The sequence below is a fragment of the Pezoporus flaviventris genome, unplaced genomic scaffold (genome assembly GCF_033815535.1).
Source record: "Pezoporus flaviventris isolate CSIRO_AGI_PZ_B2104156 unplaced genomic scaffold, CSIRO_AGI_Pfla_v1 ptg000031l, whole genome shotgun sequence".
NCBI lineage: Eukaryota > Metazoa > Chordata > Aves > Psittaciformes > Psittacidae > Pezoporus > Pezoporus flaviventris.
The window spans coordinates 35,177,314-35,204,814 of NW_026892579.1; the positions used below are offsets into that span (position 1 = coordinate 35,177,314).

At 37.1% G+C, this 27,501-nt stretch overlaps 1 protein-coding gene across 3 annotated transcripts in view; it reads right to left on the bottom strand.

Annotated features, from left to right (window-relative positions):
- Positions 1-1,345: 1,345 nt before the first annotated feature.
- The window catches only part of SH3YL1 (SH3 and SYLF domain containing 1), a 51,292-nt gene continuing 25,136 nt past the window's right edge, over positions 1,346-27,501 (bottom strand). For all 3 annotated transcript variants that reach the window (XM_061460706.1, XM_061460707.1, XM_061460705.1), the window contains exons 8-10: positions 26,984-27,056; positions 26,272-26,328; positions 1,346-1,927 (exon numbers count right to left, since the gene is read on the bottom strand). In XM_061460706.1, the coding sequence (XP_061316690.1) occupies positions 1,728-1,927; positions 26,272-26,328; positions 26,984-27,056 (330 nt within the window). In that variant the 3' untranslated portion in view covers positions 1,346-1,727. The remainder of the gene's footprint in view (positions 1,928-26,271; positions 26,329-26,983; positions 27,057-27,501) is intronic.

Genomic DNA, 27,501 nt, shown 5'->3' on the forward strand with positions numbered 1-27,501 from the left:
CAACCAATAGCTTTTCTTGCATTAGGCTAATTCACTGAATCCTCTCTTTCCTCCATTATATTTAGATGAAGAAAGGAATGTTCCAGGTATGAGATACACTTCCCATTCAATATTTTCTCCTAAAAATGCAGCCTGGATTTAGTAATTACTCAACACTATCCTGCAAAGTCTACAGACTATCATGAATACTTAGATTAGCCAATCCTCATTTTCCCCCAAACTCAGCTAAGGCAATCCAAGAAACCGAATTTATATAAACAATAAAATGATTTTACTGTGCAAGTTCAGAAATACTGACAGTTTCATGGAAGAAGACACTTGAGATGAATTAAGAAGCTTTAACAACCCTACAGAAAGGCAAGTACACTGGCTGAAAAAGCAGCCAGCATCTGGAAATGAGTAATGAGGTACTACAGCACAATTCAGCTAGTGGATGCTTCAGCTTTTACTGCATAACTAAAGTGCAGCAACATGGTATGATAAATGCAGGAGTGATTCTTCATGAATATGAGGCATATAGAGCTTCTGGGACTATGATATTAATTCTATTTGCTGAGTCTTCATATTGGACAATTTACTGTTTTCTTGCTTAATAAGCAATAGATGCAGCCTATGATAGGTAAACACAGAATTTGCTTTCTCACCTCAAATTGGCAGATGCTACAACAGTCCTTCTAAAGACATATATTAACACTTCCACTGCAGCTATGTAAGCCTATATAACTTTTTCCAGCTGGTTGGAAAATAACTTCTGAAAAAAATACCTGCAACAGTATGGATCTGTTTGGTGGTGGCATCTGTCTGAAGACAGACCACAGGCATCTGTTCTGTCTGTGAGGCAAAGAATATGAAGGATTTTCATTGAAAGCTAGTAAATACATTTCACTATTCCTTCAGTCTCTTCTGTCTCATTTTGAGTTTCTTAAAAACCTGCAGCCCTGTCTGAAAGAAATCCAGGAACTTTTGCCAGTGAGTGTAATGGAATGATTTCCTAATGATGCCTTCCTCTCTACGAGGCTAGAGGAAGTATAATTTTCTGGGAGGGACTATTCATGCATTTTATTAAGCAAACTTTCAGAAGTGCTTAAACTCTTCAAAGTTGAGGGCAATATAAACAAGCTATCAGAGAAGCTGAACTGCTTAACTGTTACAGAGTTGTCTAAAAAAAGGTCTTAATATGCCTAACAAGGATAAATACTGGGAACAGGACCTACAGTAGTTACTAAGAAGTACTGCAATGCCTAAAGTGATTTTTAAAACCAAGTATAAAGGTAATTTCTTCCCCTATACCTGTGAATAAAAGATCTGTGTTTACTAAAAGTAACAAACTCCAACTCAGAGATGCTTTGAAGCAAAATTGAGAGCATTTATTAGAGACCATAAATTATAATTTAATAAATTAGTATTTATGTTTAGTTTGAAATTGTTCATAATTTTTCCCTCATGTGAAAAATAAATCCATATAGCAAGGCAGAATTGAAACAAGACACAAACTGGAGTAGATTTATACAGCAACTTGCTAAAAACTAAAACTTTCTCATAAATGGATTATCAATTACTGTTTATTTAAGAAATGAATTTAGAGGAGAGTTAAGGTCATTTGATGCATTTCAACTTTATGTTAGAATAGTCTTGACCAAGAATCTCATTTTAACAAGATCTGAAAAGTTAAAATATATTTTTCACTGTAAATATACTACTGCTTCAACATTTTCTTTTATATGAACTCAGTTGTTACTTATGGCAACATAATTGGCTGGAAAGATGCCAGTTTGTCCTCCTACTCTACCTTCCCACCAATCAAACTGGGAATCTGTTTTGGTTGTGACCATGATTTTGTCTCCAGCTTTGAAAGTCAAGTCACCTGGCTGTTGTCCTTCGAATGAATAAAGTGCTGTCACTTCTACCGGCTTACTCCAAGAGTTACCTGAAATGACAGAAATTAAATAAAATTACTAAACTACATATACAATAAGTCCTTACATACAATATTCTTAAATGACAGTAGAAATCTGTGACAAAGACACCAAAATAATTTATCTGAGCGTATAAACTGCTGGTGAAAAAAACCCCTCCATTTCCACTACAAGTGAATGGAATATGGATTCCAGCCTATCAGCACAGTCTATTTAATAATGTAGCCTATGCAAAATAAAGATCAGCAATTTTTTCTATATGCCTCATATGTCAGAGACAGTAGGAACAGAAGCAGTGGGTTGAAGAAAGCACGAGCACTTTCTGAAAGATTGCTGAAAATAAACAGTTTTGGATTTTAGTTTTGGTATGTGTTCTCTGTGACATTTTCACCACAGAATCTGCAAAACTTAAACCAGGTATTTGATTTTTTTATCAATACTCAGGATAGAAGATGGCAAAATACAACATCCACAGCACTTCCTTACTCTTTCCAGGGGGTTTACTGCATCTAGATGCTGGTATACCTTGCATGTTAAACAAAACACACAAAACATGCTAGCAGAAAGAACCGAGTATGGTTTGATGTACGGGAAGTGACTTGGCTTGCATTGTGGTATGTTAGACCACATACACATGTGGCTTTTATTCTCTTCCCACCAGTCTCTTACATAACTCTTCCAGTCCTTAGCTGAGGTTGGAATCATGCCATGAGTTTTCTGATCTAGTTTTAAAGGGATCTAAATTCTTGGATACCATCATCCAGCCTCCATTCCTGCTGACACATTTTAGCCAGTATCTCAATGGTTATTACTATTGAACTTTTAATCTAACTGAATATCTTTAATTTGATAATAACTGTTTTTGCTCTCAATTCCTTCAACTGTCTGAATTATAAGAGGTATCTGTGTCTGTTTAATGTTGATGTAGAAAGTAGTTACATCTCTTGCATGAATGCACCTAAAAGTGAAAAATGGAAGGTACAATGGAAGCATAGTCAAGACGAAATAATAAAGATGTTCAGACAGTCAAGTGGAGAGATTTCAGGAGGTATGGATCATATGGACATGATGGCTGCACAAATGCTGAAGATTAAAGGTTTCTAGCACGACTTGCACCTGCTTGCTGGCAAAACTGTGCTGCAAGAGAGGAAACCCAGGCTCTTTTTAGTCTATATGTTGCAAGTACAGAGCTAGAAAGGATAGTGAGAGAAGCACTGATACAACTCTTTTTTTGTTTGGAAGTCTGTTGTCAACAACTGATACCCGCAGAACTTTTCTTCTAGTTGCTTTTAGCATTTCAAAAGAAAGAGGAAAAGTCCTTTCCCCCAGGCCTCACAAATATAAACTGCAGACAAAACAGGACAGGCAGAGAAGAATAATGGACTATAAATACATGCATGAACACCATAGATTTCCTCCCCCCCCCACCATCTGTCAATATATATATTCATTCCATAGTCCAGTTCTTTGCCTTCATGATCTGCATTTGTAGCAATTATCAAAGATTTATGCAAAATTATTTGGTTGTGTGCTGGGAGAGTGTTGGTTGCAGAGAAGCCAAATCCTGTTTTCCTTGATTCCAGTCTCTCCCTCCTGATATCTATATTCATGATCTAAAGTCAGACACCAGTATTCCTTTTAATGTGAGAACAAAACCAGATGAGAATATCCATGTTTATCAGGTCCGTATCTCCAGCAGTTACTCAAACCAAAAGAACAAAAAAAAGGCAGCAATACAGCTTTTCTAAATATACTTTTACTTTCACACTTGAAACGCACCACAATATTGCCTCCAATTATTATTTGCACTGTCATATTAAAAAGATTGGTTTATGCATTTCCCTTCCCACTTTCTGTATCTGTGTAAACATACAGAAACCTCAAAGCACTACAGCTAATTACGAACATGGGTTCTGTGTCCTTGCTCCATTTGCTACTTTGCTACCATTTAAAAGCATTTTCCAACTTTATTCCTGTCAGCTATTTCATAACAATTCCTATTTAATTTTCCCAGCAGCTCTTTCCCATCCCATAGTTCATTTTATTTCTCACAGAGATTCTAATCTCTCTGTTTTACTTCTGTATTTTTGTAGCATAAAACCAGATAAAATACGTATTTATTGCCTCCTGATGGCAGTATCCCATGCCTCGTATTTATTTGGATCATCCTGGCATATAGGTATCTTAAATGAATGCATTGTTATGAAATCTACCACATACATTATAAGGGGGAATTATTTCATGCTCCTGTTTCCCCAATTTCAGTTTTACATGAAAGGGTTTTAAATAAAATTGTTACAGTCAATATGAAGATTGCTGAATGCATATACTGAAACCACATTTGAAGCTCACACAAGATGGTGCTACAGGGCTACACACAGGAAAAGATACTGAAATCATTGAGATTTATGAGTGTGCACACTGAAATAAAAACAAATTACATTGTAGAAAATCATTAATTAATGGTATCTGAATAAACACAGCACACTTCTACAAACAGTGGTCAAAACAGAAATACAGAAATTTTGGCTGAAGATCAATTAGTGCAGCAGCCAGCATACATACTCAATGCTCTAGCATACATGTGTATGGTGTATGCTTTATAACAAACTGCTCTGACCACAATATCTTTTCATTTTTATTCATCTTTACATACCATAATGATTTGAACCTTTTGCTAAGGACTACTGCTAGAGACTTAATGGGGTATAAACTAGATTGAATTTACAGCCTCTTGGCTGTGCTGCAGTACCCATCCCAGAGTGACTGAAAGAGTGATAAAATTACCTTTAATTAGAGGGCATTTAGCACAGAACAAGAACATTCTCTAGAAAGTTGCTACAGAACAGATACATGGTCTGCATTTCTAATAATTGGCTGAAGAGTGCCAGGAGCCTTTTTTTGACTTCAAGACCAATCGGCATGTACTGGCCACATACCTACCAGTATACACTCACCACACAGGCGGGAGAGCCAAACTACCTACTGTTTCATGCTGGAGTAACTCCTAAATTACATCTGTGAATTATATGGAAAAGTGCAAGGTGAGAATAACGCCAAAGAATTTTATAACACCACAACCACACAGGTAACTGAGTTATAGTGCACAGGCCTGTGCCTTCACACTCTTTAATGTAGTAGTAAGTGTAGCCATTAGTTTCACATTCTAATGTAAACCTACAAAATATTAATTAAACCATAGGGTGTTTCTAAGACTGTTTTTTAGAGAAGAACAGTCATTTTACATCATTTTAGGTTCAGCTTATTATGCTTCCATAAATCTGAGCTGGAAGACAGAATAATATAGTTCAGCTGTGGGTCCCAAATTTAATTTTACTGGCATAGATGCACATATACCCTAGCCACTGAATGTCTGATCTTGAAGAGCTTGCAGAAGAATTATACAAAAACTGTAAAGTGCTGCTTTTAGTCCTTGGCACAGCAAACTGAAACAAATCTCACGTATTTGAGATTAGTGGTGAGAATGCTAAACATCCACTTTGGAAAATTTACTAATTATCAATAATTAGAGAGTTAGCATGATTTTGTGGGTCATGTGTGCACCTATGTCATGGTTCAACCACAGCTGGCAACTAAGCACCACACAGCTTCTCACTCACTCCCCCTTGATGGGATAGGGAAGAAAGGAGGGTAAAAGTAAGAAAACTCACGGGCTAAATGGGATAGGGAAGAAAGAAGGGTAAAAGTAAGAAAACTCATGGGCTAAGACAAGAACAGTTTACTAGTAGAAATAATGATATAATGATAATAATTGTAATGAAAAGGAAAATAAGGAGAGAAACGAGCCCCAAGAAAAACAAGTAATGTGAATGAAAAACAACTGCTCACCACCAACCCGACTGATGCTCAGCCTGTTCCCAAGCAGCAGCTCCCTGGCCAGCTTTCCCCCTAGTTTATATGCTGAGCATGATGCCACATGGTATGGAATATCCCTTTGGCTAGTTAGGGTCAACTGTTATGGCTGTGTCCTCTCACAGCTTCTTGTTCAGCCCCAGCCTGCTCACTGGCAGGGCATGAGAAGCTGTAAAGTCCTTGACTTAATGTAAGCACTGCTCAGGAGCAACTAAAACATTGGTGTCTTATCAGCATTGCTCTCATTCTAAATCCAAAACACAGTACTGTACAGATACTAGGAAAAAAATTAACTCTATCCCAGCTGAAACCAGAACAATCCATATGACAGAAATGATAACTGTACTAACTCAAACTAGTACTTCTGGCTTTGGGTTAATCTAAACCACATTAAACAGCTTACACAAAAGGAGTCCTTGGACTCAACTGCCACGGCCAACAAGCCATCTGATCAAGGTGACTGATGACTGGCAGGGTAATCCTACTGTTGACTGTCCATATATTACACACTTTCTGCTAAATCTCTCCTTTGGTAAATGGGACTGGTTTCTTCTGCAGTTGAAAGGTCGTAACATTGCTTCTATTGGGATGCAACATACCATATGGAGATGTGATTGTCTAGATAGATATATTTTTCCTTGGAACTGAATAGTCTATCATACTCTTTTTTTTTTTTTGTGCAACCTTTAGAATGCATGGCTAGTAGCTTTTGATATTTAAAAAACAGTGTGGATGAGTAACACATTCTAAATACTAAATTCTACTTTCTCTGCATATTGTAAAGAAATACAAGTGACTGGAACTGCAATACAAAATGTTAAAAGTCAGATGAGTCTCCAGCATCAGAGATGACAGAAGTTGTACCCTGCTGCCATAAAAGCTCCACCAAAAAGTGTCAGCTTACAGAAAAGCTGCAATAGAATTCTCACTGGTTAAATGGAGACATAGAAAATTAAACAACCACATGAATCCTGTTTGTGCAGCAGAAGTAAAAGAAAACTGACACAGAGACCAAAGCACAGAAAACAACTAATCAATCTAGGCAGACTTAAACATCTATGCTTTTAAAAACAAATATATCAAGTATCAAAAAGGTTACCTATCGCTAATACACTGTTCAGAGACATTGAAAGCTTCAGTACTGCTTGTAGGTTTAGGATGAGAGCTGTAACTAGCAGGGGACAGAAATCTTAGTTCTTTACCTGTGATGGGACACTGGGCTTTTGTTTGGAAAGAATTAATACTGAGTTTATAATTAGAATTCGGGAAAGGATTCAAGGCAGGCTAATGAACTAAGTTAATTACAGTATCCTGCAAATCTCCAAGTGAAAAATGATAGTTGGTGCCAGCAACAACGAAGAGTTTATAGGAGATTTTAATTATTATCCTCAGCAAATGGTCTGGACAACACCACCTGCTAAGACACTATTATGAATATAAATACTTGGATGACATGGTCTAGGGTGAGGCATCCCTGCCCATGGCAGGGGGTTTGGAACTAGATGATCTTAACGACTTTTCCAACCCAAACCATCCTATGATTCTATCAAATACATACACTGATTATAATAAACTGCCTGAAGGATATCTGTCCCAAATTATCATATTAAAAAGGAAGACTATTATCAGGCCCCAAATGGGCATGTTAAAGTGGAAGACAAACATCAGCTTGATTCAACATCGTTAAATGAACCAGCAACACGTTGTTGCAGCAAAGAAGGTGAACAGTATCCTGAGCTGCATTAAGCAAGAGTCAGTGGAGGAATGTAAAGGATGCGCAAAGTGATAGGGCAGGAAATTAGCTTTGAATCAACAACTGAATCTAAATGAAAATAAAGGAATATTGAATTTGCAAAGGTCAGACAGAAGGATGTTGTAACAATTGAATCATAACAAGACGAAACCCTGGACAAAAGTGGAGACAGAAAGAAAAGGCAGCATCTTTCAAATGGTACTGAAATGGAGGAGAACAATCTATAAGACTTATTGCTCAGAAACTGAAATTCCAAATTGATGATCACATGTGCTCTGCACTGGTTAGGAACAGGCAGTTTCAGATTCTATTTGATCATTTTTAGCTTGAATTCATAATTAATTAACAAAAGAGAACCAGAGTAAGGGAGGAAGAGAGAGATCTGGAACAAAGATAGTTATGAATTGTCTGCAGAAAATGTTATTTAGCAAATGAAAATGGACAAAGGCCAGCTAGCTGGGAAATCTTAACAGAAAAATAGAGGGCTGATAAGAATGCCTTCTCATTGAGACATTGGAAATATACAGAATCATAGAATCATAGAATAGTTAGGGTTGGAAAGGACCTTAAGATCATCTAGTTCCAACCCCCCGGCCATGGGCAGGGACACCTCACACTAAACCATATCATCCAAGGCCTCATCCAACCTGGTCTTGAATGCTGCCAGGGATGGAGCATTCACAACCTCCCTGGGCAACCTATTCCAGTGCCTCACCACCCTAACGGGAAAGAATTTCCTTCTTATATCCAACCTAAACTTCCCCTGTTTAAGTTTGAACCTGTTACCCCTTGTCCTGTCACTACAGTCTCTAATGAAGAGTCCCTCTCCAGCATCCCTATAGGCCCCCTTCAGAGACTGGAAGGCTGCTAGGAGGTCTCCACGCAGCCTTCTCTTCTCCACGATGAACAGACCCAACTTCCTCAGCCTGTCTTCATACAGGAGGTGCTCCAGTCCCCTGATCATCCTCATGGTCCTTCTCTGGACTTGTTCCAACAGTTCCATGTCCTTTTTATGTTGAGGACACCAGAACTGCACACAATACTGCAGGTGAGGTCTCACAAGAGCAGAGTAGAGGGGCAGGATCGCCTCCTTTGACCTGCTGGTCATGCTCCTTTTGATGCAGCCCAGGATGCGTTTGGCCTTCTGGGCTGCGAGCGCACACTGCCAGCTCATGTTCATTTTCTCATCAACCAACACCCCCAAGTCCTTCTCTGCAGGGCTGCTTTGAACCTCTTCTCTGCCCAACCTGTAGCTGTGCCTGGGATTGCTCCAACCCGGGTGTAGGACCTTGCACTTGGCATGGTTAAACCTCATGAGGTTGGCATCAGCCCACCTCACAAGCATGTCAAGGTCCCTCTGGATGGCATTCCTTCCCTCTAGCTCATCAACCGAACCACACAGCTTGGTGTCATCGGCAAACTTGCTGAGGGCGCACTCAATCCCACTGTCCATGTCAGCAACAAAGATGTTAAACAAGACCGGTCCCAACACCGATCCCTGAGGGATGCCGCTCATTTACTGGTCTCCAGCCAGACATTGAGCCATTGACGACAACTATTTGTGTGCGGCCATCCAGCCAGTTCTTTATCCACCGAGTGGTCCATCCATCAAATTGATGTTGCTCCAATTTAGAGACAAGGATGTCGTGTGGGACAGTGTCAAATACTTTGCACAAGTCCAGGTAGATGACATCAACTGCTCTACTCCTGTCCATCAGTTCTGTAGCCCCATCATAGAAGGCCACCAAATTGGTCAGGCAGGATTTCGCCTTAGTGAAGCCATGCTGGCTGTCACCAAGCACCTTGTTGATTTTCACGTGCCTTAGCATGCCTTCCAGGAGAATCTGCTCCAAGATTTTGCTCCAAGATTTTTATATATAAAGGCAATTATAGACATAGGCCAGCAATGGAATTCAGGGAGCACAAGTATTAATGAAGAAAACCAAAGGTGACAATTAATCTGTCTATTAGGGCAAGGGAGGATGGAATGTGATTTCTAATATGTGGTTATAAAGAGGTCACCAGAGATTTGGAAGTAACATTTACATCAGTGAATGGAGCAGTACCAAGGCCAACTGCTAGTCTGGCCCTGTCCATGCTATTAAGTTCCATGTCTCCAAATCAGAGTAGTTTCATTTACATTGACTACTGGGGACAGTCTCTGGCACATCAAACTTCCAAAATACTAAGAACAGCCCACTACATTTCCTAGATCAAAATCACACTGGGAACTTGCTAGCAATTTGATAGAATAAATGATAACATTTCAGTGCCAAAGCACATTCTCTGGCAATGTTTAATTTATCAGCATAGGCAGAACTGATGTTTTGAACCACATGCAAGAGAAACTGTTTTAAAGAGGGTCCAGCATAGTACTGAAAAACGCCAAAGCAACAACATAAAAGATTAGGTTAACAGGATTGTGATCAACTATGGGATTTATAAGATGAAAAGGGATGAGATGCTAACACTGGAAAGATATCGCTAGATGAGCTTGAAAGCTCAAAAGTCAAAAGGAGCAACAAGATATGATGGAAACCTGTAACAGAGAGGTGATAAAACAATGAGAATCTCCTGAATCTGTGAAAACTCAAAAGTTTATAGAAGATATGAGTTGAGGATGAGTAGAACCATCATATCTGTTATTAGCATACTCCTGAAAGATACCCGGTATGTACTGCTAAGAAAGGACAGGAACTGGCTAGGATCTAAGGAATGTTATAGTAATGCAAGACCTCCTTGCGGTGAGACTGGGAGCATGTAACTAAATAAAGCACATTCTCTGAGACCCAGGTTGGAGTCTGGTGTGTTGCCACACATTAAACCACCTTTTTGGCCTGTCCTCTTTTTGCCCCCTCTATTCATTTGGAGAGGCTATTTAAGAGCTGTATTCCCCCTGCTGGCAAAATTGCTTTCTTTATGTCCAGCTTCAAGTAATGTGCTACCAGTTTACATCTATTTTGTTGTTTGTTAACATTGGCTTTTGGCTGAAAACTTGCTTTCTTGACAGTTACCTTTCTTATGCTTTTATAGTCAAACCCCATTTTATTTTTTTAACCTACAGCTTAGACCTGGATTTTCTAGGAAATCACTAATTATTACTACATGCTAGTTTCCTGCAAGCTGTTCAATCCTTTAATTTTATGGATCTCATGCCTTGCATCATTATTACATTTTGTAATTGCTTTTAACTAAGAATTTTAAACAAGAATGAATACTAGTTTTAAATTCCAGGTATATGAATTAACAGTGGTTTTCATCATAATAGTTCTTATGAATCACACTCAAATGACTTGGAACAAAGGATACTTTTGAAAAAACAGAAAAAGATACTCTAGGATGTAAAGAAATAAAGGCGCAAAAGTACATAATTTTATGTTTATTAGTAACTACATGCACACATCCAAGAAAAAAAAAAATAAATCTCAGATTTTAGAAAGCAATCAAGATCATTAAAACTACATCAGAAAACAGGATTCTGTTACTGGAATAGAAAATATATGGCTTGTAATGTATGTGACTACCAGTTTAAATATTTCCTTAAACTTAAAAACCTCTTGCATACGTAACTCCTTAAAAAGGACTGGTTCATTTATGTGCTAGAATGTAAACCAAGAAAAAAAATATTATAAGTTTTATATAATTAAAAAAATATATCAATGATGTTCTAAAATATTGAAAAAAACCTGCCTTAAAATATCCACTTTATGACCACATGCACTAATAAAAACACGACAGATACAACATCTTGCTTCATGTGACTTTTGGAAAATAGGCACCTTGGAGATTAAGACTTCAACAGGTATAGTTCAGTGGATCTTCATAATGCTTTATGGATGGGAGAATTTTAATGCAACTAACAGTCCATGCTTTGATGATATTTGAATTCCAACGCTTTACTATTCTTAAGTATTTTCTAACAAATATTGTTTAGGTAATGTGAAATTTGGCTCAAAGTTGGGGTTCAGACCCACAAAGGTAATGCTGAGTTCCTATTCACAACTAGGTTGCACAGAAGTCAGATTACTGAATTACCTAGGTTACAATGTCATGATAAGCAGAAAAAAATAATACCTGATAAGGTTAGATTCTCTTATTAGGCGACATCAGTTCCCAGGCTTTATCATTCACCATTCCTACCGATAGGTCTAAACCAGCAGCATTTCTGGAAAGTGACAAGGGGTCAGTGTTTAAAGACTTAAAATGGAAGTGAAGTAAGGTAAATCAGAGAAAGGATGAAAGGAAGTGCTATATGAGTGTCCTGGGTTCAGCGGTAGCAGTCATTTTTCTCCTTCTTAGTAGCTGGGGCAGTGCTGTGTTTTTGACTTTCAGCCTGGGAACAATGCTGATAACACCAATGTTTTCAGTTGTGGCTCAGTAATGTTTACTCTGACCAAGGACTTCGTGAGTCTCATGCTCTGCCAGGGAGGAGGGGAAGCCGGGAGGAAGCAGACACAGGACACCTGACACAAACTAGCCAAAGATGTATTCCATACCACAGCACGTCATGCCCACTATATAAACTGGGGGCAGTTACCTGGAAGGGTTGGTTCACTGCTTGGTTGGGCTGGGTATTGGTCGGCCGGTGGTGAGCAGTTGTATTCTCTTCCCTTGTTATTTCCCTTATCATTATTATTACTGGTGGTAGCAGCAGTGGTTTGTTTTATACCTTAGTTACTGGACTGCTCTTATCTTAACCTGTGGGAGTTACATTCTTTCGATTCTCCTTCCCATCCCTCCGGGAGCAGGAGAAGAAAGAGAGGGGAGTGAGTGAGCAGCTGCATGGTTCTAGGTTGCTATAACAGAAAAATTGGACAGCAAACTAGAAGATGTCATGGGGTTCTTCTCAAGACAAGATGAAACATCAGCCAGTGGAGTGGGGAAAACTAAAACAGCAGTATACTGTAGCATGTCACAGAATGGGACTCTGAAGAAATTACCTTTTCAGGACCTGCAGAACAACCAAATATTACCTGTGCTAATATACCAAGAAAGAAAGTCTCCATGAGCTCCCATTCAGAAAGAAAAATAATAGCCCAACTGTATCTTAAAGAATAGAAGTCATGAAAATAATTTCAGTTCCTGATAATAACAGTATACAGATAAGTTGTTTTTCAACCTAATGTACTTTATTTTCCATATTCTTGGATCACACCTCTCAGGCTTTAACCTAAAAAGAAAGGGTTTTATCCTAGCTTTTAGAACAGAACAGACATATACCTACTTACAAAGTTCATTTTAATTGTTTCTAGACAAATTACAAAGTGTTTGTTCAACCTTAAAAATGAAATCTCAAATGTCCTATCTACATTAAACTACTAATTTCCATAATGGCTTTTACTTTGTTTGTTACATGTAGATTCACCTCAGCATACACAACACAACAACATCAGATCTCACTGAACAGATGTTTGGGAAGGCCGAAATATGCACAGTAGATTTGACATTTTAAAGCTACAGGTACTAATCTGCCATAATCAGATATAAACATAAATCTTTCCATACAGGTACTTGAAGCATCTCATATGCCACCAGTGATTCAATTAATCTCTAGTAATGCTCATCTGATCAAAGGTCAGGAGACATGATACCCAGCAAATCATGCTCAGAACAAATAATTTCTTGCCTTAGTTGTTGCTCTGCCACTAAGTATAGCTTGCTTGCGGTAAGTAAACAAAACCTCTTGTCTTTCTCCGCTTCGTGAAAAAAAACCAACAACAAAACCTTCAACAAAACCAACTCTTTTAAGATTCTCAAAGTGTTTAACGTTAACACTGAAATTCGAAAACAATTCCTTCTTCATAACTAAGAAAATAAGGATGGATTTTTTTGGGGAACCTGAGCTTCAGTGACACTACAGTAAAGGAATACTCCTAAATGCCTACAGAAATTCCTCTGTGCTATCAGTCACACAAACCTGCTCTGAAAGGGAGGTTAGGCACTAGCTGCTTTGCTCTATTCTACAATCACAGGCAAAGAAATGTCCTACATCCAGAAGACCTGATGTCTGTTTTGTTACAGCAGCTGTAGCTTTAAAGCAATTTCAAAAAGTTCAGCATACCTTGGATAATACCAAGGAAGGCCTGTATCATTCTAGGAACTACACTCTTTAATATCTCTTGATAATAAATGTACACCCGTCATGGAAAGGAGTGCAAACCCAAGTGTTAAGCCCTCTTCGACTTCCATGGGAACTGCCTCAGCAAACCCTATGTTCTGAATTAGCTGCAGAGACAGATGTTACAAATTACTTCAACTAGGTAATTCCTTCAGATTGCAAGTGTTACAAAGCCCTCCAGTTGATTTCTGGAATAACTTAATAACTATGTTCTACATTAACAAAGAAATGGCGTCTGGAAAAAACTATTCCATGCTGTTAAAGACAGTACAAAGCAAAGTTAGCCACAGCTGTTCCATACAAGGGATGCCACCCTTAATTTTGCTCCAGAGCCTCAACAGATTCATCATTAGCTGCAAATCTGTTATGCACAGAAGAGAGATATTATACACACTTCTGCAAAAGACTCACAAAAATGAGAAAAAGGATCAAGTATTTTTGACTTCTTTCACATAAGCTAGAAATGGGCAATTTAAAAGCAGCTTCCAGGTCATCAACTTGTGTCACTAGCTGAACAGTCTCAAGTCTAGCAAACAAAACTGGTGGTTTCATTGGTGGTTGAAACAGACCTTACTATATTTAACATTTAAGTTACTGTGCAAATTAAGCTCATTCAGTATGAAACATATTTCACTGTTTTTGAGTTTCTGGCCTAGTAGGGAACATGCTGGCTCATCATCTTCATCTGCTGATGGAATGCTTTCTATCTTTGTTGCAGCACAGTCAGCTTTTGCATTAAAGAAGTGCCTTTTCTGTTAAGCATCTGTGGATGTATTTGATATTTAGGGTATAACCCCCCCCCCCCCCCCCCAGCTTGCAAGAGTCAATTCCATAATAGTACTTCTGCTGACTACTTTTTGGATTTTTCTGCCTTTCCAAAAAGCATTTAAATTTTCATTCAGACTGAAATGGTCAAATAAACTATATTAATACCAAGGCTTTATTATGTTCAAGATTACTTTAATGCAAATAATGCCTGTGTTGAAATCATACTGCAAAAGCTGAAATGCAATGCTAAGTATAACCTTCATATTTTGAAAAGAAATAAGCACTGTTTTATTCAGGTCAAACTGACAATATAGGAATGATTTGTGGATCTTTTATTACATTGACAAGTTTCTCCATGTTTCCTCTACACATACTGAGTTAACATCTCAACTTGAATACACTGTCTCTGTATTTTGCTTCTCAAATTTCTGCACTATTAGATTCAAAATTCTGATAATTAGGTACTTGCACATGATTCTTGATGTAAGTCTTAGCTTTTTTCCCAGTCTGGGAAAGAATAAAATAAGCCAAACCCAAACAACCTCATAACTAAAAAACTCTCCAAACGCCTAAAGAAATCCCAAATCAAAAGGAGTAAACTCATATTAATTCTATATAGTTTCTGCCAGTTTCTTAGGGTAATACCAATTTAAAATTATTTTCAGCCTTTCATGGAAAAAAACTTCTTTGCATTGGTTAGAAAAAATAGTTAAAAACAGCAAAGTTATATGAGACAAAGAGTCATCTCATATAGAAATATAAAAAATAATTGAAATAATATCATTGTATAAGGCCTCATTTGAAGTGCTGCTGACAACCCCCATTACCAGTGTTTAAAACTGGACAGGGAATAGGATGACCAGGAACAGAAACCCTTTTTCATGGGGAAATGAAAATGAGCTTCACAGAATAAAACTCAGACGAAAGAGGTTACTACTACCAGATAAATAGATAAGACAGAAAAGTATTTCAGCGAAAGAGCATGAAACAAGAAAGATTTAATCTTGCTAAGAATGAATTTAAATGAAAAGCATAAAGACATGGCAAGTGATTCAAGATCAAAGTCAATCAAAATCAAAGTCATCAAAATCAAAATAAAAAAAAATAACAAAAGCAAAGGAAAAAAAAGCTGGAATCTCATCTCTATTTTAAGCTAATTTATGTGAACACCTGCAATATATAGAAAAATTTTGTTAATGTTAGTTGGGTTAAAGGGTTCAGGGGCTGTTGAAATCTATGCTAGAATTTATTCTTGCCACAATTACTTATTCTCATTGCTGTAACATTACTCTACTGCAAGTACAGCTATTATTAACTCTACCTATACCATAGTCTCCATCAGCTTCTAAATTCAAAAGGTATTCAACAGATGTTTCCTTCCTCTGCCAAATGGCCACACAAGCAATTGTACTTCCAGTTACAGCATCCCATAGCACAATCCTGTATCATCTGAGTACAGTGTAAACTTGTAGGAGAAAGGCAAACACCCCTACTTCATCACAGAACAATTTCTGTAAACTGAGGCTAGAAACAGCACATATCCATGAACTGATGCCTAAACTGATGACTGCAAATATTGCAACTTACAACATTCGCCCTCATGAGGATGAAGTATCCTGGACTGTCACCATCACCTAACCTGTGTTCACACTATGATTCCCAGGCTAGCCCTCCCAGCCTTTGCCGAATACTCACTGCATCCGTCTGGCCAAAAAGCACACAGCTACGACAAAGTTCATGAAATGAAACAGCAAACAGTTCTGAAGCTTTCAGTTAAAATTAAAAATGGTATTGGCAGTTGTCCTGGGTTCAGCTGTAGCAGTCATTTTTCTCCTTCTTAGTAGCTGGTGCAGTGCTGTGTTTTTGACTTTCAGCCTGCGAAAAGCACTGATAACACCAATGTTTCTAGCTGTTGCTCAGTAATGTTTACTCTGACCAAGGACCTCGTGAGTCTCATGCTCTGCCAGGGAGGAGAGGAAGCCGGGAGGAAGCAGACACAGGACACCTGACCCAAACTGACCAAAGAGGTATTCCATACCACAGCACGTCATGCCCACTATATAAACTGGGGGCAGTTAACTGGAAGGGCTAGATCATTGCTCGGGTTGGGTATCGGTTGGCGGGTGGTGAGTGGTTGTATTCTCTTCCCTTGTTATTTCCCTTATCATTATTATTACTGGTGGTAGCAGCAGTGATTTGTGTTATACCTTAGTTACTGGACTGCTCTTATCTCAACCCGTGGGAGTTACATTCTTTTGATTCTCCTTCCCATCCCTCTGGGAGTGGGGGAAGGAAGGGGGGAGAGTGAGCGAGCAGCTGCATGGTTCTGAGTTATCAGCTGGGCTTAAACCACGACAATAGTATTCTTCATACTTTTGTGAACATGATGCAGTGCTGCATATGCTTTAGGTCAAGTGAAATATTGGATGTGCAGATGCTCCTTCAAAAGCAAAAGCTTATAGTAACTATATTTGTGGGGGAAAAAAAACAAGCCAAACCCCTGAAAAACAACCCACACAAGACAACAAAACCCAAACACAAAACAAAAACAAACAAACCAACCAACCAACCAAAAAAAAACAACAAAAAACAAAAAACAAACCAAACCCAAAACCATCCCTTAGTTCAAATATGAGGAAATTCTAACTTGCGGGTTGGATTCAGCCACTAACTCAAATTCATCCAATGTGCAACAAACATGAAGGCAGATTTTGCCCCAGCTCTACCTCTAAACTGCTGCCCCATACCCAGCTGTACCACTAATCCCAAATTCTTCCTCATCCTTCTATCGTAGCTGACAAACAACAGAACTGGTGGAAGGACTAGGGAAGAGATGGTCTGAACTTCACAGCAAGGGACCAGGTACATAGAATTGTGTACCAGAGCAAGTTTTTCCCTTCTATTTTTCTTTGCAGAAGAGTCTATTTTTTTTTTTTTTTATTTTCCTTTGACATCTTCCTTGCTAATAGCAAAGGGTCTGCTAAGAACACAAACATGAATCACTGAGTGGTAACAGGGACGACTGTTTCAAGCCTCCCAGTGTATGAACAGATTAATAATACCTCACACTTCCTTTCCATTAGAGGTCATTTCCAGCTGGGTTTCTTAACGAAACAAACAACTGGAAATGGACTATTTGAAGGTTGCCTAAGATAGTGATAAAATTGTTAATGAGAAAGTGAAACTCAACGGAATATAACCACAGAAGCCTCAATTAAATCCTTGCCAGACCTCCCCATGATCAGGTAAGAAACTCTTGAAACTGTAACTTTTTGTAAAAGTGAAAGCATTATTACACCAGTTCTAGAACAGTTATTTGTCACACTAATTTAAGTTTGTATTAGTGTTTGCCTTATTGATTTATTTTTGCAATTTTTATTTATTTTTTTTTATTCAGAAACCTACATTTTTTTCTACAATATATGAATGACCTTCTTGGTGCAATCAGCAATATCCAGCTGTCTATCTGCACAATCTAACACTGAACTAGCACAGCCAAAGTAGAGGCAGGACCCCAGGTCCCTCCATGACAGAGAGCACATCACTTTTTTGGGAATCATGGCACTTAATTTTACTGGTCATGGAAAAATATATTTAAAGTGTTTTTTCGATCAGGGCAAAACCAAATGAATTCCCAATGAAAGGAAAGTAGTATCAGAGTTTTCCCTTAGCACTTAGTATAGATGTTCAGTATCCTTCCAGGAACTTGTACACAGCATTTCCTTCCATCTCCTTCCTGCCCCTTAGCAGAGATAAGGGGACTATGTGGAAAACAAGATGTTCTCAAACATTCAATTTTCAGATAGAGCAAAACTTTTTGTCCCTGCTACCGTGATGGATCTGTAGGCATCACCTTACCATTACTGCAAAATTATCTCCATTTCTTAAATCAGTGTTGGCTTTCATCTCAAGTCGATCAAGCACAGGGCACTTTGCCACAGTCTGGACAAAAATCCTGTATATCTATCACTTCCTTGAGGTACTTGAAAATCCTGTTTGGCTTCTACTAGTATTAATGAAGCAGAAGCTCTCATACTCCCAAAGACTTTGAGATAAATAGATAGGAAAGCAATTTAAACTTGCCTTTGTCCTACTCCTTGAATAATAAAGAAAGAAAATACTATCTAATGCCGGACACAGCATCGAAACAACTTTTTAAGCATTTATTTATAAAAATGCCAAAACATTACGCTGCCTGATTGACAAGGGCTTCAAACAAAAGACTTTAACCCATACCATTTAACATTTATGTGTTCACGTGAACCTTTTCATATTTTATCTGCTGTGAACCACACTTAAAAAATAAGTATAGATTGCACTGAGATTTTCCTGTGATTTAGCTCCAGTTATCTAATTTTTATTCCAAAATGCCAAGAAAAAATACTGCTCCCTGTGCCAATATATGTGGTTCATATTTAGCACAACAGCTCTCTGCCCCTGCATGCTCGCATCAGAAAGACACCAATTTCATCCTAGCATGTCTGACCTCAATCTCTCTGTGCCTTGTTGTATTTTGAGTTAGTTGATTAAATACAGTAATTTATTTGTTTCAGTATGACCAGTGAAGTCCTGCATGCTACATATTTTCCTCTCAGCTTGCCACAACATAAGCCACAAGCAGCTTGATTATCTGACTTATTACATTCACGTTAGTAATAGTATGAACCTAGTAAAAACGAATCAGGGATAAAAATAGTCTCAAAAATAATTTCCTGGGATTTCCTGGGTTCAGTTAGTATTAAGAAAGAGCTCATAATAGCAAGAAAATTAATACTGTGGGGGACCTCCAGATGGATGTTTTATTTTTCTAAATATAAACACGTCACAAGCCTTGCCATGAAAAACAAAAATAGACCCAAGCTTAGCTAAAACTCGTCAAACAAACAAACAAAAAAAACCCAAACAAAATCCCACAAAGAAAAAAAAATAAAAGGTATTTTTTTTACTTTTCTGGGAATTAACTTCTTCACGTTTACTAAATTACTAGACAGTGTCATGAAGGATTATGACAGATACATCATATATCTTACTTTGTAAAATTTTTCTACAGCAAATATCTATTAGTCACACTGAGCTGTCTTAACTGATTTTACAGTTTATAATCTCCTAGACTTCCTCCTCAAATTATAGTACAGAAGGAACAGATTTCTGCACAGCTTGATGAGGGTTCTTGCTTACAATGTGAAATGGCTCAACTTGATCCTACAGCAAATCTCTGCCTTTCCTGGAAAAGGAAAAGTTCATGAACTGAATAATGAAGAGTGGCTTTTTATCAGTTCCAGATATACAGCATCTAAAGGAATATGCACCTATGTGATTTTATTATTTTATACAGTTTCAGTTAATTACTGAAATAATTATCTTTTATTCACCATAAAAAATGTTTACCCCACTCCATGAATACACACAATGGGAGAAAAATTTCATTAACCAGTTAACTTCCTTATCTACAAGGAGTGAGTAATAGCTCAGAAATATGACAGGAAAACATGGAAAATTCAACTGAAAGGCTTCCTTTATCAATGCTCCATGAGGTGGAGCAGATTTTTCTATTTATCTCCAAGTTATCATACATCCATTACTGAATAGACTTTTTAAGTGTACAGTCTAATGCCTATGAAAATGACTCAGGGCCAACATTTCTGAAATAATCAGCTAGTGACAGAAATAAATCATATTTCCATGGATGACTTCATTTCCAGTTCAAAAACAAAATGCATTTTTTCCCTTACTGTGAAACATGGAGCCTTCCTTCATCCTTAAACCCAACAGATTTTGGATTCCTTCTCCATTCCAGGTCTATGCAGATAGCATGGTACAAAAACCACTTCTTAATCTCGCTTAAGTAGAAGTTAAAAGCTTTGATTCATTTTTCCTTCAAGTTGGCAAATCAATCTCCAGAATGATGACACTATTTTAAATCATCTTGATTCAGAATATACGGAAAGAAGCAAGACCTACAATAATTGTCAATATCCTAGAAAAACAGGCTTTCAGTATGTTTTTTGACAACAAAGGAAAAGCAAAACTTCAGGTATTACAACAAAGCAAAAGCAAAACTTCAGGTATTACAACAAAGCAAAAGCAAAACTTCAGGTTCAGGTTAAACTACTGGCTTCCAAACTGATGAGATACTTTTACTTTACTGTTGCAGTGTTTAGTTTTAATTACCATAAAAATACACAACTCAAAAGTCACTCATCAAGCGAAGATTTGGGAATGCTTACGTTTCTCTTATAGTTTAGTTGTCAGAATTTTTTTGTCCATGGGTATTTCTAAATATGGAACTGCATAGCTGATATAAATAGCCGCATGTTAGATTTCCAGTTAAGTTTGCGTTGGTCTAAAATAGTACTAGTTTTGTTAAAACTAATCTGAGCTGCATATTAGAAAAACAAAGTGATTGCTTCAACACACATTATGTGCTTGGAACTTAAAAACAGGCTTGCTTTGCTTAGAGTGATGCTCTCTTCCAGCAGCTCGAACTAAAAATTACATCTTTTCACTACATTGTTTTTAAATAAGCTCAGCAGTGCACATGATTAGAGGTACTAACTAATGAAGAGACAACTAGAATGCTGTCAACGTTCCAGGTTATATTTTGTCCTTTCCCCGAATTTGATCAATATTATTCTACAGGATAACAGTTCTAAGAATAACAAGATCATAAGTCAGATGGAAACTGCACTGCAGAACAAGCATGCATGTAAAATAAGAAATGGGAGATGAAGTTACAAGTAAAAATTATGCTATCGCCCTCAGAGAGCTGCAAAACAGAACAACAGACATGAAAAACAGCATCTCTGAGAGGGTTTTAGTTAACACAAATTGAGGTTACCGCAGCTTCATGATACTGCCTAATCAAAAAGGGTTTCTTCACTATGGGAGTGGAGAGGCACTGTAACAGGTTGCCCAGAGAAGTGGTGGCTGCCCCATCCCTGGCAGTGTTCAGGGTCAGGTTGGATGGGGTTTTGAGCAACCTGGTCTAGTGGAAGGTGACCCTGCCCGCGGCAGGGAGGTTGGAACTGGATGATCTTAAGGTCCCTTCCAACACAAACTCTTCTATGAAACTGTGACACTGTCTCAACCATTTTAACATAGAGTAGCAGTATGTAAGAAGGTTAAAAAAAAAAAAAAAAAAAAAAAGGTAAGGACTGGAGTTTTGTCCATATTCATTATGGTTTTTAGGAGCCCAAATCTTAATGAGCTTGCATCTCAGAATTTGCTATTTGTAGTACTATTTAAAACTGGAGAGGAAAGAGAAAATTACTTATGACAAAGAGCTCATCAGTCTGTTTAGCAATCAAAAGAAAGATCAAGGAAGATCAAAAGGTGACTTGATTACAGCACAAGTGTCTCAAAGGGAACAAGAGGGGAACAAAAAAAACCCTGGGCAGGAAAGGACTCTATAATATAGTGAAGAAAGCCACAACAAACATCATTGTCTAAAAGATGCAGACAAATTCATATGGGAAGGCAAGAATTTTCAATAATAAGGTTGGCAAATCACTCAAACCATCACTGAAGGAAGGAGGGAAACCAGTAACATTTCTCATTTGCCTGTGTCTTCATCAGTAGGCTTGATATAGCACCTCTTTCAGCATGTAAGAATACAAGTATATGCCTAATGGGGCAGTAACAATCTATTAATATTTTCATGGTTTTTCAAAGTAGAACATTTCTGCTAAAAAATTAGATTAAAAAAAAAAATTACTGTAATCATGCTTGGGTGTGATGACTTTATGCACAATAATAATCTTAAGAGTTCAATGTCTGCATAAATAACTTATTCGGTTCAAAAATCAAAATCAGAGGGCACACATTCTCCCCAAGATAAAATGAAATTTAAAACTATTTAGCTCAATTAATTGTGGATGGTAAGAAAGCCTTCTGAGAGAGTTTGAGAGAAATCTAAAGAAAACCTTGAACACAGGCTTTAGGGTACAAGTTCTTATGAGTTTCTTAAGCAAATCATGACTGCCTAAAAGAGGCAAACAGTATCATTACTTTTGCCAAATTATGACAAAATTATTAGTTATACTGTTATAAAAAGAACTGCTTTTGTGTTTACGATTAGCATTTGGACTTACAGTATTGTAGCCGTAGGCCTTGTTATAAACATTTTTGAAAGGAAACACATTACTGAGCAAAGGCAGAATGAAGCACTAAGCAAGCACGCATTTGTGAGGCCAGAGAACTCAAGCCCATAATGATTTTTGATAACTGTGAATGAGTAGTGAAAGAACAGTGCTTGGATGGAAAACCTTTTTTTTTTGCATTTTCATCCCCTTTCCTGCCTCACATCTGTTTCCCGATTGTTTCTGCATCTTGGCAATTTGAAGGGATGATTTTCCAAACATGTGAACAAGTCCTTCCCTGATTAGCTGAGCTAAAGAAAAAGTGAAAAAATACCTGACTTCCAATTCTGAACAATTTGTCTGTTCATTATTTGCTTCTCACCAACATTCACTTTAACCCAGCTCCTACTTTTACTAGAAGATTGCTACCCCTGCTACTACCAGTTCAGCTGGGAAATCATGGCACTGATGTTTTCAGAATCCTACAGTATTCAGCAAACTATTAGGAGGATAGAAAACTAAGTCAAGTAACCATTTATCTACATTTTTGGTTACTTGCTGCTCCATGGGAGTACCCCAAGCAGAAATAATTAGAAATCATAACACTAATGAAAAACTACCATGCATAAATAGATATTCTAGTGTGACAAGCTACCAAACTAATGTATCTAAAACAAAATGTTCTAATAAAATAAACTTCTCCTGAGTCTACAATGCTGAATTAGTCCATTGAAGAGTCATGGGTCATTTATATTATAGATGTAGTACAGAAACTGTCCATCCAGATAAAGTGAAGCTAGATCACGGTAACAAAGTTGCAATGCCTTGTCGACCCTTTTGTTAGATTGTACAGCATAGAGGTGAAAAGTAGTAAAACGAAGCTGCAAATCCCTAATTTTAGTAATGGAGGAGGTATGAACTATCATAAGCAAATCCAATTTCTTTATCTGAACAGTCACCAGAAAAATCTCTGCTACTGTAGAAACTTCGTACTTCACCGAATCTCAATAGCTGTATCAGTTATTGGGTTTTGGTTGGTTGGTTTGTTTGTTTCTTTTTCCTCAGAATTGTAAAAGGCTTTTGCAAATTGATAATTAAAAAAATAATAAATTGTGGTATTTTCAAGTTTCTGGAAACATTTTAAAGCATTACTGAATTAATTTTACAACTAAATGCATTACCTTAAGTACTATTCAGTTACATGAAAACAATCTACTTGCATCTGAGTTCAGGTATCACACTGTCAGTTAAGAAAAACATGTTTTTCATTTAAAATTCTTCTTGCATTTGAAATAGGTTATATTATATTACCTATCTAGATAATACAGCCCACATAAAATAATTAAAAATGTTTCATCCAGAAGTCTAGCTCTTCTTCCACCCGATGAGAAAAATTAATGTTTTAACCTCTCTACTACTTTTGTAACTGTTGCAAAACCAAAGCTTCATAACACAATGCCATCCTCCTCCCTTCCCACCCAAAAGCAAGTCCTTGCTACTGGCAATCCAGAACAGCTTATTGCTCAGCATCAAAACCTACACCTGTATCAGCCATTACACCTAAAATGTAGCTTCCTAAAGGTTAGTTTCACACAGTCTTCTATTAGTTAACTAATACATATATTTTTTTTTTAATTAGGAAGATGCAAAAAAATGCTGAAGCCTTTTTTTTCAGATCACTGCAGCACATCAGTTGCAGCAAGTAATCCTGCAATCAAAATTGGCTAGTATGAACTGTAGGTGCTAGGCAGCTCTACTGAAATCAGCCGGACTATAAACATGCAGAAAGAGATTACTGACAGGTGGTATGGCCTTAAACCTCCTTCTATTCCACCATCCAGCATTAATCCACTCTTATGTTACTGCTGTAAAAGGGGCTTCAACTCTATTCCAGCCTCCCATCAACATGCATGTAGGCTATAGTATTGAAACACTCAGGGTAAAGGACTTTAACCTTGATTTTTCCCTGGGATAAGAACAATTCTCTAGCCTTTAGAAACATACAGTACTTCTGAGGATTCAGTTGGCATTTGAACTGTTTCCTATGGAAATACAGTCTGCAACAGCAAGCAAAATATACCATGCCAAGCTTGTAAAGTAAACAGATTTACCATGAGACATCATTTCTTGCAGGGAGTAACATTTACACAGATGCTACTGCCCCTTGCACTCCTCAAAAATAAGCTTGTGTATTTCTAGAAACTGTGAGAAATCATCAGTAGTAGACTGATCAAGTCTACATATTTATTTCAAAGAATCCTGAATCAGAGATAGTTCTTGAAGATTTCTACCTTGTCTCTTGCACCTGAGAAAGAACACTCCCTTTAATAGAGCAAATGTGTGTGCAAGATTTTCCTACTGCTTTAGTAATCTTAACTGGTCCAAGAAAAGTGAGAAAGTTTAATTTGAGTGGCCAGAAGATTAATTTTTTTTGTTTGTTTTGGATCACAGCTGCTGAGTACAGATCACTAGGATCATCATTCTTTTCCTGGTAAAAGTGATAGAGCACAACAGCAAACTTTGATTCTCAGAAAGTCTCTAATCTGGAGAACTCACATCAACAATTGAGCTTAAGATCCTGCTATGCTGGTCCCCTCAAGAGATACACACATCAACAGCATGTATACAGAAAAGGTATAAAGAAGAATGTAAAGACAATGACACAGATAATTTATCTTGCTTTTTAGTGAAAAATCTCTAATTACATTAACCAAGAAATGAAAAAAACAATGATGATTTGACCTTCAGACAACTATTTAAATAGCGTGTTAAATCACAGTACTCTACCTAAAACAGACTTTTCACTGTGATCTATTATCAAGCTTGACTTTAGCTCCATTTTCAAAAGTTTTTTTACTTTCAAGTGGTGCACGCAATATATGCAACTGTGCGTACACATTCACATATATATATATATACACAAACATATATGTATGTAATATATAATGCCTTGGTCTTGGTTTTGATCATAGCAGAGACCATGAAAACATTTGTTTATCAAACGGACAATATATTTCATGGTAGGAATAATTAATTTCACTGACTTTAAACAGCTAACAGTCTTCTACCTGTGAAACATGAGATCCTGGTGGGAGAGAACACTACAGCAGGCAAGTGAACATAAGCACTTTTTATTATGATTTTTTTTCTAACAGATCACAGATTTCCAGATGACAGGCTCCACACAGATCAACAGTACTGTGCAAGTACTACACAGTAAAATTCTTCCATTAGAGCCAAAAGTGCTTTAAACTTAAGAGAATCGGAACAGAATAAAAAAAAAAAAAAAGTCCTGAACTCAGTACATAAACCTGATGGAGTATAACTGCAAGAAAATCTGTGTTTATGCCAGCATAATCAGATATGACCTGCAGAAACATTTTTTAATTAAAACACCAGTTACAGTACCTTGCATAAGGAGTTGGGCACAAGCTTGTTATATCAGTTTTCTATTTCATTTCAATTAGGTAGTAATATAAAACAGTTTTACTGCTTTCAATTAGTTTTTCAAGCTGACTGAATAAAGCAAAAGAACTTGCGCTGTTCAGAGAAAGAACACTGATAGTGGAATATAAGGCCAGGGAATAAGATTCACATTTGTGAAATATTTTCAGAAAAGCATAAAAGATCTGAATCTCATTTTAACATATGGACAATGAAGAAAAATATGTATAGCCCGATACTGTTAGATGTCTTTCAAAGTACTTTCAGGATTTCTCAGATTGCACATTCCATTAGTAAAATATGTGTAATCTTAGTACTTACCCACAGAGGCATAATCATTTGGAAGCTCAGGATAAAGTTTGTTTGTATTCTTTTTAGCTGAAAGAGAAAAAGTAGCAAGTTATATAATATACATCACATATTATTATATTTCATATACTGCTTTTGTAATACATGTTCAATAGTTATAAAATGATTGCAGTTACCTAAGGAGCAATACCCAAGAAAGAAACAAGGACTTTGCCTTCTATCCTTGTCTGGAGAAATAAATCAAGTTAACAATAGGAGCTACACATTAAAGCCTCACTTTCAATGACAGCACTTTGGTAGTCAAACTGTTACAGAGCCCAAACTCTGCCTCCTCTGCTCTGTTGTGAGATAGATAATGACAACCTAAAAGAGAAACTAAGCTTTCTAGAAACCAGAATTTCTAGGAGTAGGACTAGCAGTTTCTAGTAGAACTGTTGTTTTTACTAAGAAGCTTCATTGTACCATGGGGCTTCTAAGCATGCAATAAACATGAATGGTTCCTTTTGAACACTTACATGCTTAAGTAACTACACAAACACTATATATAGCAAACCAAACAAAATATTTACCTTTTAGTGCTCATGGCACTATCCCAACATGCTTTCAATGTTTGCCCAAGTTTTTATAGAGACAGCTACTACTATAATAATTGCATAATATTCATTAGCTTCAGTGTCTAATTTTATTTAGAGAATAAATTAATGATTATCAAAATGCTTTTAACCTGGTGGTGTTGGTCTAACAGTGGGTTTAGGTGGTTCAGGTCTCAACGATGGTCTAGCAGGGGGGTCATTTACCTAAAATGTACAAATTTTAATAAAAAATTTGTATCACACCTGGAACTAGATTGTAACTTCAGAGCCTAGAGGTAGGACAAGTTACACTGGAAAAAAAAACCCATAAAAATCACTCTTTCTCCACTGAAACGGTGTGAACTCCAGAAGCACACTGAAGAACCAGTGACATAAATAACTGTAATGTAATTCACCATAGTTTAACAAAGATGTAAGTAAATTACTGTTTATCTGTAACATTAACATCTACAAGAAAATATCTACAGTCTTAGTATGACCTTGTAAATGTGATTGTTTAAATGGAAGAAAAGAAAAATAGAAAGAAAGTATCCACATCAAACCTGGTATTAACTTCATTATTATTAAACCCACGTTACTTGCAGATTAACTTGATTAGGAATAGTTGAACAAACTTTTCTAATCATCATCTCAGATTTGATTACACACT